Genomic DNA, 13,428 nt, shown 5'->3' on the forward strand with positions numbered 1-13,428 from the left:
CATGATCATCGTGTGATCTGCAGTATAAGATGAGGTTTTTTTTTCAGCGCGGTTTCGAGCTAGTATTTGCCGACTCGAGAGCCATTTACTGCATTGTACGAAGTATTCTTCACCAAAGTTTAAGGTATAGGTTGTTCTTAAGGTTTTAACTTCATCTTCTTTTTTCTAATGATGAAAATATTTTCTAAGAGCAAAACGTCAGTACAATTTATTTTGTTCCATGGGATCCCTTTTGGGCGTTGTTACCCGTTCTGTCTCTTTGCTTATGAGAGATATTTATTAATCAGAACAGAATTTTCTTCAGAAAAATTCGAACTTCGAAAGATCTGAGTGGCCTCATTTCACTAGCGGTAGAGTAAATAATCTTGAAAACTCGAAAGTGGGAATACGATCGCATACAGAGTTAGCTCTCTGAAAGTTAACTACTTAAATATTTAAGCAATTCGTAAGGTCTGAAATGTGCGGCCTGATTCATTTTTGGAAGATTTCGAGCAGGTTTTTTCTCAAATTCTAGGTTTTCGAATCTCCTTTCTTTCGTAGCTACTAATTTCAAGGAAAAATATGTTTCTATACGATCTTGTTGGTTATGCCTTCACAAAGAATTGCGAAATTACCACTATGCTGTGCAGTACGGTTTTTCGCTTTCCTGCTGAATTCATATTTTTCTTCCGTTAATATTAACTAAATGACATTTTTAGGACGAAAACATTGGTAATGCAGATGTTATCATCTATATGTATGGTACAAGGTGGACAGGAACTTGTCAGCGATGCTTTTGACCAGTTTCGATTGGTAAGAACTTGTGTTGTATTTCTTTCTGTTTCTGCGAACTTACCAATTAATTTCAATGTATAAAGTGTAGAGCATGCAGATGTCTGATGAAATTATCGATGCTTTCCCTGTTGGCTGTACAAATGTGCGACCTGTGATGCATTTAATCCCTTCGGGTTCCTTTTTTGGCTTTTTGGCGAATACTATTATCAAATACAGAGAGGCAGAACGTTCTTCTGCTCTATTTGCACGCTGATTGACAGTTTTTTCTCAGGAGGCTTCTTCTTTTGACCGACACTTTTTTTCGCGATTTCTTATAAACATGGGAATGGTATTCTTCTAACGAATAAACTCTAAACTAACTTTCAGGATTATCGTGAACGACATCGATTTCAAACGCTCATGTACTTCATTAGGAATCCACCAGGTGATTTTCAACTTGTTTTGATTGTTAATGCATTTGTGTTTGTTTTTTCACACAAAAAAATTATTTTTACCTTCAGAATTCCACGTTGAGTTCTTATCATCAGCAGTGCAGTTTCTGGATATATTCTCGTCTGTTGAAGATATGAATCAACGAGTATATTTACAATATGAATTGCATCTACTCGGCTTGGATGAATACATTGACGTAAGTGGATGTGTTCGACGGTGAAGAAATGTGTTTGCACCATCTGGAGAAAATGTCCAAGTTTTGGAAACTTACCATAACATTATTGAACTGTATGGTACTTTTCAAAATATCTGTACTTACGCTTCCACTAGAATTGCAAGATTGCAAGATTTAACACAAGACATGCGTCTAGCACGGTTAGAAGTTTGGTTTACGGTATTATTGGACTTATCGTCTGTCTAGGAGTTTATACGTTGCGTTTTTCGCTCAACGTTTCAAAATTTCAGGAGATGGCCGAATGCCAATCTGACGAGCTACAAGCCCGTATGTCCGCATATGCAAACGGTGAGCTAGATGTTGCTGCTCTGGTAGATGATTCCCACCACAAAGCTCGTTTACTAGAAGAATGTGACCAACTTAAAAGTCGTCTATCTCATGTGGGTCTTCACGAAGAAGCTTCTCAGGATTTGTCTTTTCACGAGTGAACTTCTTACAGGCTAATGAACGAGTCCAAGAAGTGGAGGCTAAGTGGATCACTGACAAGGCAGCACTTGATCGGCGGCTACTGGATCTTGTGCGAGAGCGAGATCGAATGCAGAAAGAGCATGAAGCTCAAGAAGGGTCATGGAAGAAGACAATGAGCGAGAAGGATCGTCAGGCCAGGGAGAAGCAGGCGAGACTAGAACAACGGATCCAAGAGTTGGAAGCGATTCAGAAAACGATGCAGGGTAGGACGAGCTCTTGTTTTTTGTCTCGTAGAATTTTAAAATCGTGTGTTTAAGCCGGGTTACAAGTCCAGCAACAAGCAAAGTCTCCGCCCACCCCACCTCCTCCAGCTCCTGGCCCCCATCGCGAGAATGGCGCTCCATCTCCACCTTCTCTGCCTGCAGCCTCAGCGAATCTTCTCGCTCCGGTGACAGGAGGACCACCAGCACCACCATTACCGCCATGCGTAATGTCTAGTGAGTGAAATGGATATCGACTACTTGAAAATTCTTAGCAATGTTTTTTTTTTTTCAGATGGGAGTGTTAAAACAAATGCTGCACCTCCCCCTCCACCGCCTCCTCCTCCAGTTGCCCTAGGAAAAATAAGTGCTGGACCACCTCCACCTCCTCCACCTGGACTAATGAGCTCTCACGTTCCCTCTGCTAGCACTATAAGGAAGACTTATCAGACGAGGTTGGTGGTTATATTTGTAGGTCAGCTGTCGCCTTAATCTATTTTGTTCAGAAATAAGCTGCCGCAATTGAACTGGACAGCTATGAAGCCTAATCAAGCGAAGAACACCGTTTTTGAAGATCTAAATGATGAAAAAATTATTGAGGCGTGTCATACCGCGTTTATTTACTTTATTTCTTCAGTTCAGGAAACGTGCTTTCAGAAATTGGATTTCTCAAAGCTGGAAGAGATGTTTAAACTACAGGCAGCTAGTGGAGATGTATCCGTGGAGAACGGTAACAGACTAGAAGTCAGCAACACGGGAGTTGGTGTTGGTCAACACAGCCCCGGTTCAACGGGAAGCGGACCAATAAAAAAGAATACGTTGCTTGATACGAAAAGATTGCAGAATGTTGGTGAGTATGTGCTGTTGCTGGATTTTCTTCATTGCCAAATCTTCTAAAGGATGCATAGTTTTTACTGTTTGAAGTGGATCGAAAAAGGATAAGGGTCAAGAGGGCTGAATGATTATTTTCTTGCTTAGCCACGCTGTCGTTGTTCATCTACTGGCTCGGAGGGGAGAGGGAGGAGGAGGAGGCAGTAAGATTTCCATTTGTTGGGATCGCATAAAAGGGTAGCTCGAAGGGTTTTCTTCTTGCGATGAGCATGAACGTTTGTCAAAAATAAATTACAAAGAAGTGAAATGCAAGAAACGCTGGATACAATCAGAAGAAAGAGTCTTTTGTGTTCGGAGGTGCGTCTGGTACGACAATGCTAGGAAAGGCTGCGTTGAGGGAGTCTGAAGTTGCCAATGCGGAAAAGGACTATGATTTTCTTCAGGAAGAAATATTCGCTCTATCATCAACAAAATCGAACCTTTAACCAACTGCGCTGCCTTATCAAGATTCATAATTTATAGAGAGCTCATTTCTGCACTTTCAGTTAACCTTTGTACAGCGCTCTTCTCACAACCATGAAATCTACGACCTTACTGTTTACATTCAATGGGGGGAATTTTCCTAGATTTTCCTGAATATTTGTTAAATTTTCAAATTTCCAGCAATCACGCGTCGCAAGTTAGCGCTTGAACCGCGTGACATAATGACATCTGTGCACCGAATGGATTTGAATACGTTGTCAGCTGATAAGGTAGACATCCTGTCGCGCATTCTACCTCACGAGGATGAGCGAAAGCTTTATGCTGAACGAGGAGATGACGAAGGTCTTAGTGATGAGGTGAGCGTAGGAGATGCTATAAATATAAATTGATTAGTGCGTTGGATATGATTATTTCATGTCAGTGTGAAATTATGATCAAAGGAAAACTGTTTAGGATCGCTTTATGGCAGCGCTATGTGAAATCGAACGTCTTGAGCATAAACTTAGCGTTATGCGTGTTATGGCGGATTTCGACGAAAGTGCTGCCCTTCTGGAGCCGGTGAAAATACCTTTTTAGCAGTGTTTTTTTTTGTCTTTGAACTTTTCTTGGCCATATTTGATTAGTGATTATCAAAGTTTATAGCAATTCACTCATGTCACTGCTGCTTCGAAATGTGCTCGTGAAGCAACTATGTTCCATCGTGTTCTGGAAGTAATCCTTGCCTTCGGGAATTACATGAACAGCGGCAGAAAAGGAAGCGTATATGGATTTCGATTATCGAGTTTGGATTCGGTGATTACAACTGCTTATTTTAGACCTTTTCGTCTTCGCAATCTAAATTTATCATTATCGGGTGAATCGCAGCTACTGTGGCGCATTTACCTCTACTTTGAAGCGGAATAGTTCTATAGAACAGTCGTTTTCTCCAATAAAATTATGGATTCCTCTAGAAAACAAATTAAGATTTTTTGGACCTGGACAAAGAAGCCGTACAAGCAGAAAAAAGCCTTTAGGAAAAGTTGTTTGTGTGAAGACAATAATGAGACCCATCTCCTAAACTAAGCAAATTTTCCTGTTCCGTTTCCAATCTTCTGTTTTCATAGAAGTTCTCATTTTTTCATTTCATTAACTAAATTCTTTGGGACTCACGTGGGTAATAAAGTCCAATTTTTTGGACTTCTGGCTTGATGTGTCCGTATTTTCCAGCTCGCCATCTTGAAGGCGCCGTCAGACCGTAGTCTTACCTTATTGCACATGGTTGTTGAGTCCATTGATAGATCTTTCCCCGAATTGATGAAATTCTCTGAACAGCTGAAATTTGTGGATAAAGCATCTGGAGGTGGATTCCCTTTCTCGTTTCATTACTCTGATATAGTGGAGTTTTTTTTTCAAAGCAGCGATCTTGTAATTTTAAATAAACGTTTTTCAGTGCAATGGGATAGCGTGCTTTCGGATATGAAAGAACTTGAGTCGGGCTTCGAAATGGCACGAAAAGAGCGTGCAATGAAGGGAGAGAATTGCCCTGCGCCACTATCCGAATTCTTGAACACTCACGACGAAAGAATGAAGCAATTACAGGAACACGCTAAGCTTGCGCAGGTGCTCTATATAATTTTGAAAAAAAAAATTCCTAAAAGCTGTTCTTTTTTTTTGAAAAAGTAGACAGCAACCTTTTCGGTGTCTGCCACACTCTAGTAATGGACTGGACGAGACTTGCTAGTTTATTCGTGCCTTGGTGACTCCTGAATTGTTCTTCGCTTCTCTTGTTTTTACTTTGTTTTTCTTCTCAGAAAACCTATGAAGCATGCATCGAATTCTATGGCGAATCGGCACGGACAATGCCACCCAACGACTTTTTCTCAAAATTGAGTAAATTTATAGTGAATTTCAATCGTTGCAAACAGGAGAACGACGCAAGAGAAGCTGCCGAAAAGGTCAGTAATTGCAAGTAATGAGCACAGTCCCGCAATGCCAGTTACAGAATTGTATGGATTTTTTTAGCGTCAACGTGATGAGGCAGAACGACGATCGCGTGCAGCATCGAAGTCACAGCAACATGATGGAATGATGCGTGAATTGGCGGAAAGAATGGGCAATGGAAATGCTTCGAAACGACAGCGCGGGAAAATTGCCAGCCAACAGATCGGACATGGGGACTTCGAGAAGCTGATGAGTGGTGGGTGGTGGCCTTTTCCCAACTTTTCCTTCCTTCTTCCTCTTTACGCACTTCAAATACCTGCTTACAGTGTGTTTTTAATCTTGGTTGATGCCAACTAAAGAAAACTGAGAAAGTTTTCTTTCTTTCCCATTCTACCGCCTAAGGGCTCCCGCGCACCAATCCGACGCAGCGGAACCCGTCTCTCCTCACTCTATAACTTTCCGGCACCGGCACCATTTCAACCCCGTGGGACTCGTCCCACCCCATTTTACAGCTATCTGGCTCCGGGGCACGAATTCGATGCCTTAGTACCCGTCTCACCAAATTTTACCGCGTTGAGGTTCCAGCGCACCAAACCGATGCCATGGTACCCGTCTCCCTCTTTCTGGGATTTCTTGACTGAGACATACACAGGCGGAAGCCAACATATATAGCCATAAAGCTTTGGACAATGGTGACAAGGTAGAGTGCTCGCCTATCAGGTGAGTGGCGATGGTTCACCGGTGCAGAATTTTGCATCATTGTGGAGTATTTTCATGACACACACACCCACACCCACACACCCACACACCCACACCCACACACACACACACCCACACACACACACACACACACCCACACACCCACACACCCACACACCACACACACACACACACACACACACACACACACACACACACACACACACACACACACACACACACACACACACACACACACACACACACACACACACACACACACACACACACACACACACACACACACACACACACACACACACACACACACACACACACACACACACACACACACACACACACACACACACACACACACACACACACACACACACACACACACACACACACACACACACACACACACACACACACACACACACACACACACACACACACACACACACACACACACACACACACACACACACACACACACACACACACACACACACACACACACACACACACACACACACACACACACACACACACACACACACACACACACACACACACACACACACACACACACACACACACACACACACACACACACACACACACACACACACACACACACACACACACACACACACACACACACACACACACACACACACACACACACACACACACACACACACACACACACACACACACACACACACACACACACACACACACACACACACACACACACACACACACACACACACACACACACACACACACACACACACACACACACACACACACACACACACACACACACACACACACACACACACACACACACACACACACACACACACACACACACACACACACACACACACACACACACACACACACACACACACACACACACACACACACACACACACACACACACACACACACACACACACACACACACACACACGGACTAAGCGCGTTATTATATAGCATGATGTTCCTTGCACAACCTTTCTGATTTCAAACGCGATAAGGAAATCATATTATTAGGTTTGAGTCGAAAGTTCTCGGACAAATTGACAATATTTTTATTTATCTTTGAATTTTTAGGCGGTAACTATGAATCATTCGAAGTATCCCAGACTGGCATCGATGGTCTTCTGCCAACGTCTAGGCAGATCGTAAATGCCCTTGTTCCAGAACGCTGGGGTCTGGTCCTTGAAAAATTGCTCGGGTGCCTTTTTGATGTCGTCGTGGGCACGGAAGACTTGACCATCCAGATGGCGCTGGAAATAGGAAAAAGTGTAGAAATTCGAAGGAGCCAGGTCTAAGGAAATCGATGGGTATGGTACAATAACCTAGCGGAACTTCATCAGTTCGGCCTTGGTCTTTCTTGCAATGCGCATCCGAGCATTGTCGTGCAGCAAGTAGACTTCGTGCTGCTGCGGGCGTGCATTTTTGAGATTTGCCTTTAAACTGCTTAGTTGCTCAATGTAGACATCTGCTCCTAGTATTCGACCAGGTGTACGCTCTACGAGATGCAGAGGATAACCTATTTGTTGTGAACGTTTGATCCACTTCCCATCTCTGGTGACTAGGTTAACTTTGCCGATTGACTCCAATCCGCGAACAATTGTGCTTTGACCCACCCCAAGAGCGACGGCCAGTTCGCGAGTAGTTTGATACAGATCGGCTTCCACTTGTCTCCCCAGTCCCAAATCCAACTCGATCGGGCACCCCTAATGGTCTTCATCTTCGATGAAATAGTCGCCCGATGCGAACATCGAGTGCCACTTGTAGACTACTTCTAGCGGGGCCTTGCTCCTTCTAAACTTCCTTTTTACGTCTATCGATATCCGCGGATTCTTGGCCAGATAAAGTATGATAAGTAGGAGAAAGGGTTGCAGAAATGGAGTGCGACGGATTGAAATTGCGCGGCATGTTGGCAGAACAGGAACTAGCTCGGTGTAATTGTTAACCTACCCTTTGAAGAGCCTTCAATACTCTATCAAACGGTAGCTAACGCGTCCATTTTCGTTAGCTCTTTTCTGAGTGATTATTTCTAGAATTCACCAATACCACATTGCCCGAGAACTTCCAACTCAACCTAATAGAAGTGGTAGTAAAAACTTGAGAAATGTATCTTTTGGTCAAAAATGTCGTGATGCGGTTTTGCGTAGCATGATCGCAAATGTGAGAGTTATTGTGACGTGGTCGTCGTTAACGTGGAAATAAGAATGATTGTTTGTTCTTAGCGTTTTAAACTTTTTTTTTCAGGTCTCAAAGAAACCTACGCGGTGTCGCCTGCTCCGAATGTACCTACACCTTCAAGGAGAAAAGTGAGTGCGAGTCCATCGCCAGCCCCACGAGTCGGACCACCTGTGGCAGCGAAAACACGTGTGATAGGGGTGGAACGCGATAGGCAGTGAAAAAAGCGTGTGTTTTGTTACTTGCTTGGGCATTTTTATCTATGTGGTAATCCTATGTGGTAACTATCTTGTATTAGATCTAATTCTAAGGCTGTTTAAGTATGACTTTTCGATCTTAATTAAGGTTCAAGTTTTCTCTTCATCTATTAGTCAAACTCCCCTTTCAACATTAATCCCTGCCTCGTTACGGGTCGCCTAGTGACAATGCACCAGACACATTTATACTCGAGAACCTCTCTATTGTAGTGCTGTTCTATTGCATTTCTTCGCCTTTGAGGGATGGTGTTCGGGCGACTGTCAAATGATACTAACCAAAATTTCGTTTCCTTTTCCGGTGATAATGCGGCTACGTTTGATTGTTGTTCGCCCTGTAATCTCGACAAACCACGCACTTCGATATGTTTTCATAAGTGTTTATCCTTCTCGTTCGTTGCTCTTCCAGAGTAGGTAATGTCAGTTATAATCCATAATTCTCACCCTTATAGGGTTACAAAGCATTGTTTTTTCGTCTCGATCTTTTCTGCGTGGTGTTAAAGGATTTCTTCATTAGCTTCAATGCAACGCACTTGCTGTGTATATAGTTGTAATTGTTCCTAAGTCTCTTTTCCCAGCAATTAGATGGTTTCTCCATGATTACTTTCCTAATACTTTCGCCAAGCTTTTGTCATTGGCTTGTTAACGAGAGTATAATAGAGTTTTTTTTTTAAACTCAATTTTAATTAATAAACAGAACTTTTTACTATATGTACCCTGTATTGACTTTTTCAAATTTATTTGAACAACTGACACACATCGTTTAGTTAAAAGATATACATAACCTCAGTTTCTGTGCTGTCGCAATTGCGTCTTCTTGTACTCTGTACATTCATCGCCGTACCACATACAGGCGAGCATCACAGTGACTCTGACTAGTGTCACAGTAGTTACTTCTCGCATTAGTCTCTTAGATTTTCCTTTCGATTTTCTACTCATTTCCTATTCATATGGGTATATTATGGGATATATTATGGGATCTGCTGGGACGACAATGTTTATGATAAATAAAAGTAATAGGAGCCATTGCAGCATATGCCAACACACACCCTTACAATTTGGAGAGAAGCTAGAACTTAACATTACGAAGAACTGCGCTTACGAGTTTTAAGCTCCCTTCCTATGGGTGGAAACGACCCATACACTATATGACTTTCTTCAAACGAACAAGAGGTGTTTCACATTGGAGTTATCGCACAATAATAAGATATTTTCACTCTTGGCAAGTACGTTCTATGACGTGGATTTACCTTGTCAATGCTACCTGCACCTATCGTATACGAATCACACATCAAGAGGTATCATTGGATTTTTTTTATTGGAGACGTAATAATACACCTGCAGTTCATTATCTTGACTACCAAAAACAATAGATCGCAAGTCTGTCTGCAGCATATGCTCTTAAAGCATAAAGTGTCTGGCGTTAATCAATCAGCTTGGGATGCGTCACCAAGTTCACTTCAATTCAGAATCGTTTGAGGTTCACGAACTTGCGACTTGCGGGGGCTAGCCGATGTGTCAATTCGGTGTTTTTATCTTCCCAGACAAGTCTGATACCAAGTTATCGGCCTCGGAGGGATGAAATGCTTGGTGAGCCCTAGGGCGGACAAGAACCTCCGATCGATCGCGCAGTCAACGGAGCCTCTTAACTACGCTGTACTCAAATATCAGGTCAAAAGTAGGTCTTTTCATAGATTATCTTAGTACTCTGCAGATTACCTTAAAATGTACAAACGATCCTAGCTTATGCAAAAATTGTTATCAGTGTATTTGAAACGAACATTAGCTGTCACGTATCCGTCGTCCATATATCCATATCTGTCGTCGCAGGAATAGGTAAAATCTCCGGCTTTATCCGGATTCATTTTTTTTATCTTGGCACAACCTTTGCTGACATCTGTGTCAAATTTAATGACAGGTGCGCCAGTTGTTAATGAGTTACGCTTGTTGATGTTTGCCTCGAAAAGTTTATTCTTCGATGAGCCATCTCATACGGCTTTGGTTGTTCGCGACTTTTTCCATCAAAAATCCCATTCCTATCGTTCCGCAACCGCGTTATTCACTTGATTTGGCTCCGTCTGACTTCTTGTAACTCGTTCTCGTCGTAACTCAAAAAATCACTTCATAGTCATCATTTTGACTTGACTGAGGATGTAAAAGCGGTATCGAAGAAGGCACTCAAATCCATCCCGGAAATAGAGAGTAACATATGTTTCGAAGATTGGAGGAAGCGTTGGTATAAGTGTATTGTTGCCGAAGGTGAGCACTCTGCAGTAGATGAAATAAATTTTGAAGAATAATATACCGTTTTTGATTTATTTGAAAAGTCTTACTGCTTTTGATCACAGTAGTATGTTCACATGGTAGACGCTTGGCTACAGCTGTGAGGCTCAATAAAAGGAGTAGAAAAGTTATCAGGATTTGTTCACGCAAAAACGCTTGTTACGCTTACGATTTTTCGCTTGGGAAGTTGATCAACCGGATCATATCCAGGGGTCTCCATACACCAGATCAAACCATATTTTATTGGGAGGAAAATAAGGCTAAGCTCGGTACACTATGTGCAGGTTCTCCCAAAAGCTAGGAAGGTAGGGTTTAGGTGCTTTTCGATTTTAATTCACGGACAATTAATGATTTGGTCTAGAACGAGCTCAAAATGCGCACTCCAGGGAGATGCGGCGAGGAGAGCTGCAGTGGTTCGTAATTTGCCAAATAAGCTTAACCTCGAAAGTCATACCGATCCCCCGATCCCAACACTGCCAATGGAAAGGACGGTGAAGCAACCCTTCCAATTTGGAAGGATCACTTCAAGACCTTGCTGAACCGGCAAGCGGGGTCAGGTCCTGAATTTGAGCACGTTCATAGGCCGGCATGTGGGGTTAACGAGAAAACATCGATCGAGCCGGAGGTTCTGGTCTATATCTAAGAGATGAGAAATGGAAAATCTGGTGGAGACAAAGGAATTAGCGCAGAAATGCTGAAATATTTTCCTCTGTCTGGGATTCGTGAAATGACAAACATTACCCGTTTAATATGGATATACGAAAGGATATCTGACACGCAATCACAGTTCCCCTCCACAAAAAGTTATCCGTCACGGAGCTTAGGAATTATTGAGGAGTCTCCTTGTTGCGTGTTATGTAAAAGATTTTGGAGCGGATTATCTTGGACCGATTTGTTAAGCATCGCGAAGAAACAACGCGCGACGTGCAAGCTGGGTTCCGTTCTGACTGATCTACGATTGACCAGGTGTTCATCATAAGAAGAGTGATCGAAGTCTGGCAGCGGTATTCAAAGCCAAGGCAATCAGCCTTCTTGGACTTTGAAGCTGCTTTCAACTGTCCGAGACTGTATTCTCAACGCGCTCCGCGGCGATGCGGCCCCAGGAAAGTTCGTTTGCTCGCTCGATGAAATGAATCAACGAACAACTGCTGTAGTCCGGATATACAACACCCTTCGAGGTGATAACTGGAGTAAGACAAGGGGCAGCGGTAGGACCCTTTCCGTTCAATTTCGCTATCAACGCCATCATGCGAAACACAGTCGATCAGTGTCCTGCCGACATCGTTTTAGCACCAACAGGGTCTGATCTCGACTACGCCGACGATATTGTTAAATTCGCTGAAGGCACTACGGGAAGGAAGCTACTTAGATGGTTGCTTAACTACCTTTGGCTTGAGGTATGCCACAATGAAGAGCTTTACGCGAAAGTCGATGTGGTGTACCTGGGATGACACGTGGAAGATATCATCATTTTGCACCGTCATCGAAAGTGGCTACAGAAAATCGTCTTCGCTTCTTTGGCCATTTACTGAAGAGGCCAGAACGTCGCATTGTTCAGCTAGTTCTGGAAGTTTGTCGGGTTGAAGCTGGAAAAGACCGCCTGGCCGAAAACGGAAGTTTTTGGTAGAGGTGGTGAAAGAGGATTTGAGGTTACTCGGCGTCAATAGACCGTTCAAGCGAGACGTAACGATTAGCAGGATTTGGGATAGCAACGATTGGATTGATTCTGTGCAAGCTCTCGCAGAAGGTCGAGGTTGGGCAGAGCTATTACTGACGACGATACACCTCGACGAAGATGCGATTAATTGCGTCAGGCGATAATATCAGCCCGCCGATTAAGCGTAGTAAGTGAAGTCTTGTAAAATGCTAAAATGCCGTTTATTCTATTTAGGAAGGAATATTTTTATTTATTTAGGAATCCTACCTAGTCTCTTTCAGAGACATTGACGTTGGAGAGTTATCGATAAGTATCGACGCAGTATCGATAACGGCTGCACATTTTCTGGTTTGAAACGTCTTCGGAGCATCTCCGCATATCTGTCGTCCACAACGAGTACTTTCTACAACAGATGCTCACAGAAGAGTTGTTTATACAGCTATGAGTTGTGACATAAAATCGAGTCAGAAAAACCCGTCTTGTCGTGCAGTTACGTGGGCGGTAGGGAAAGGACTCCAGCTGAGGCCAACCGTGAACCAGCTGCGGAAATGAACATTGCGAAGGCGGTAGCACTCACTCGAATTGGCGCACTGGAATGAAATGACATTCACAGTGCGCCAATTCGAGCTCTACTAGCTTCGCAATTGTATGACTGTTGATGATCTAATGCAGTTGGCTAGCTTATTCGTCCGTAGAAATGACTGGGTCTTGCAATCTAAGCCACATCGATCACAATCCCTAACATCCCTCCCTAACAATTAAGTACTTATTAGTTTTCTGACTTTCTGAATAATGGTTCCCCATACGGATGTCCAGAAGGGAGTCGATTGTAAGCTCTCACCAATTTCCTTTTCACTCGTCCATATCGGACAATATGAAGCAATTTTGAGTGTCGAGGCTCTTACACCGTACTTTGTTGACGTTTATAACACTTGTCAAAAAGAGTAAACCTCCAAAGCAGACCTT

General features: G+C 43.1%; 2 protein-coding genes across 3 annotated transcripts in view; both read left to right on the forward strand.

Annotated features, from left to right (window-relative positions):
- Window positions 1–8,489, forward strand: part of RB195_012523 (uncharacterized protein) — a gene marked incomplete at both ends in the record, with an annotated part of 51,550 nt that extends 43,061 nt beyond the window's left edge. The window contains 18 exons of the mRNA XM_064194423.1: window positions 48–124; window positions 699–792; window positions 1,141–1,198; window positions 1,275–1,402; window positions 1,672–1,821; window positions 1,881–2,112; window positions 2,167–2,346; window positions 2,405–2,564; window positions 2,616–2,709; window positions 2,767–2,959; window positions 3,604–3,779; window positions 3,877–3,981; window positions 4,066–4,215; window positions 4,630–4,762; window positions 4,853–5,022; window positions 5,214–5,357; window positions 5,425–5,599; window positions 8,338–8,489. Coding sequence (XP_064052006.1) covers window positions 48–124; window positions 699–792; window positions 1,141–1,198; window positions 1,275–1,402; window positions 1,672–1,821; window positions 1,881–2,112; window positions 2,167–2,346; window positions 2,405–2,564; window positions 2,616–2,709; window positions 2,767–2,959; window positions 3,604–3,779; window positions 3,877–3,981; window positions 4,066–4,215; window positions 4,630–4,762; window positions 4,853–5,022; window positions 5,214–5,357; window positions 5,425–5,599; window positions 8,338–8,489 — 2,571 coding nt within the window. The remainder of the gene's footprint in view (window positions 1–47; window positions 125–698; window positions 793–1,140; window positions 1,199–1,274; window positions 1,403–1,671; window positions 1,822–1,880; window positions 2,113–2,166; window positions 2,347–2,404; window positions 2,565–2,615; window positions 2,710–2,766; window positions 2,960–3,603; window positions 3,780–3,876; window positions 3,982–4,065; window positions 4,216–4,629; window positions 4,763–4,852; window positions 5,023–5,213; window positions 5,358–5,424; window positions 5,600–8,337) is intronic.
- Window positions 8,490–12,052: 3,563 nt separating this feature from the next.
- RB195_012524 (uncharacterized protein) lies at window positions 12,053–12,626 on the forward strand (the record flags this gene model as incomplete). 2 transcript variants are annotated; one of them, XM_064194425.1, is made up of 2 exons in its annotated part: window positions 12,053–12,202; window positions 12,483–12,626. In XM_064194425.1, the coding sequence occupies 2 exons, from the start codon at window positions 12,053–12,055 to the stop codon at window positions 12,624–12,626; spliced, it is 294 nt and encodes a 97-aa protein (XP_064052007.1). The 2 variants fall into 2 exon arrangements, with proteins under 2 accessions (XP_064052007.1, XP_064052008.1); XM_064194424.1 differs by lacking the exon at window positions 12,483–12,626 and having other exon boundaries at window positions 12,053–12,256.
- Window positions 12,627–13,428: the final 802 nt, after the last annotated feature.

This window comes from Necator americanus, chromosome III, assembly GCF_031761385.1.
Source record: "Necator americanus strain Aroian chromosome III, whole genome shotgun sequence".
Taxonomy (NCBI): domain Eukaryota; kingdom Metazoa; phylum Nematoda; class Chromadorea; order Rhabditida; family Ancylostomatidae; genus Necator; species Necator americanus.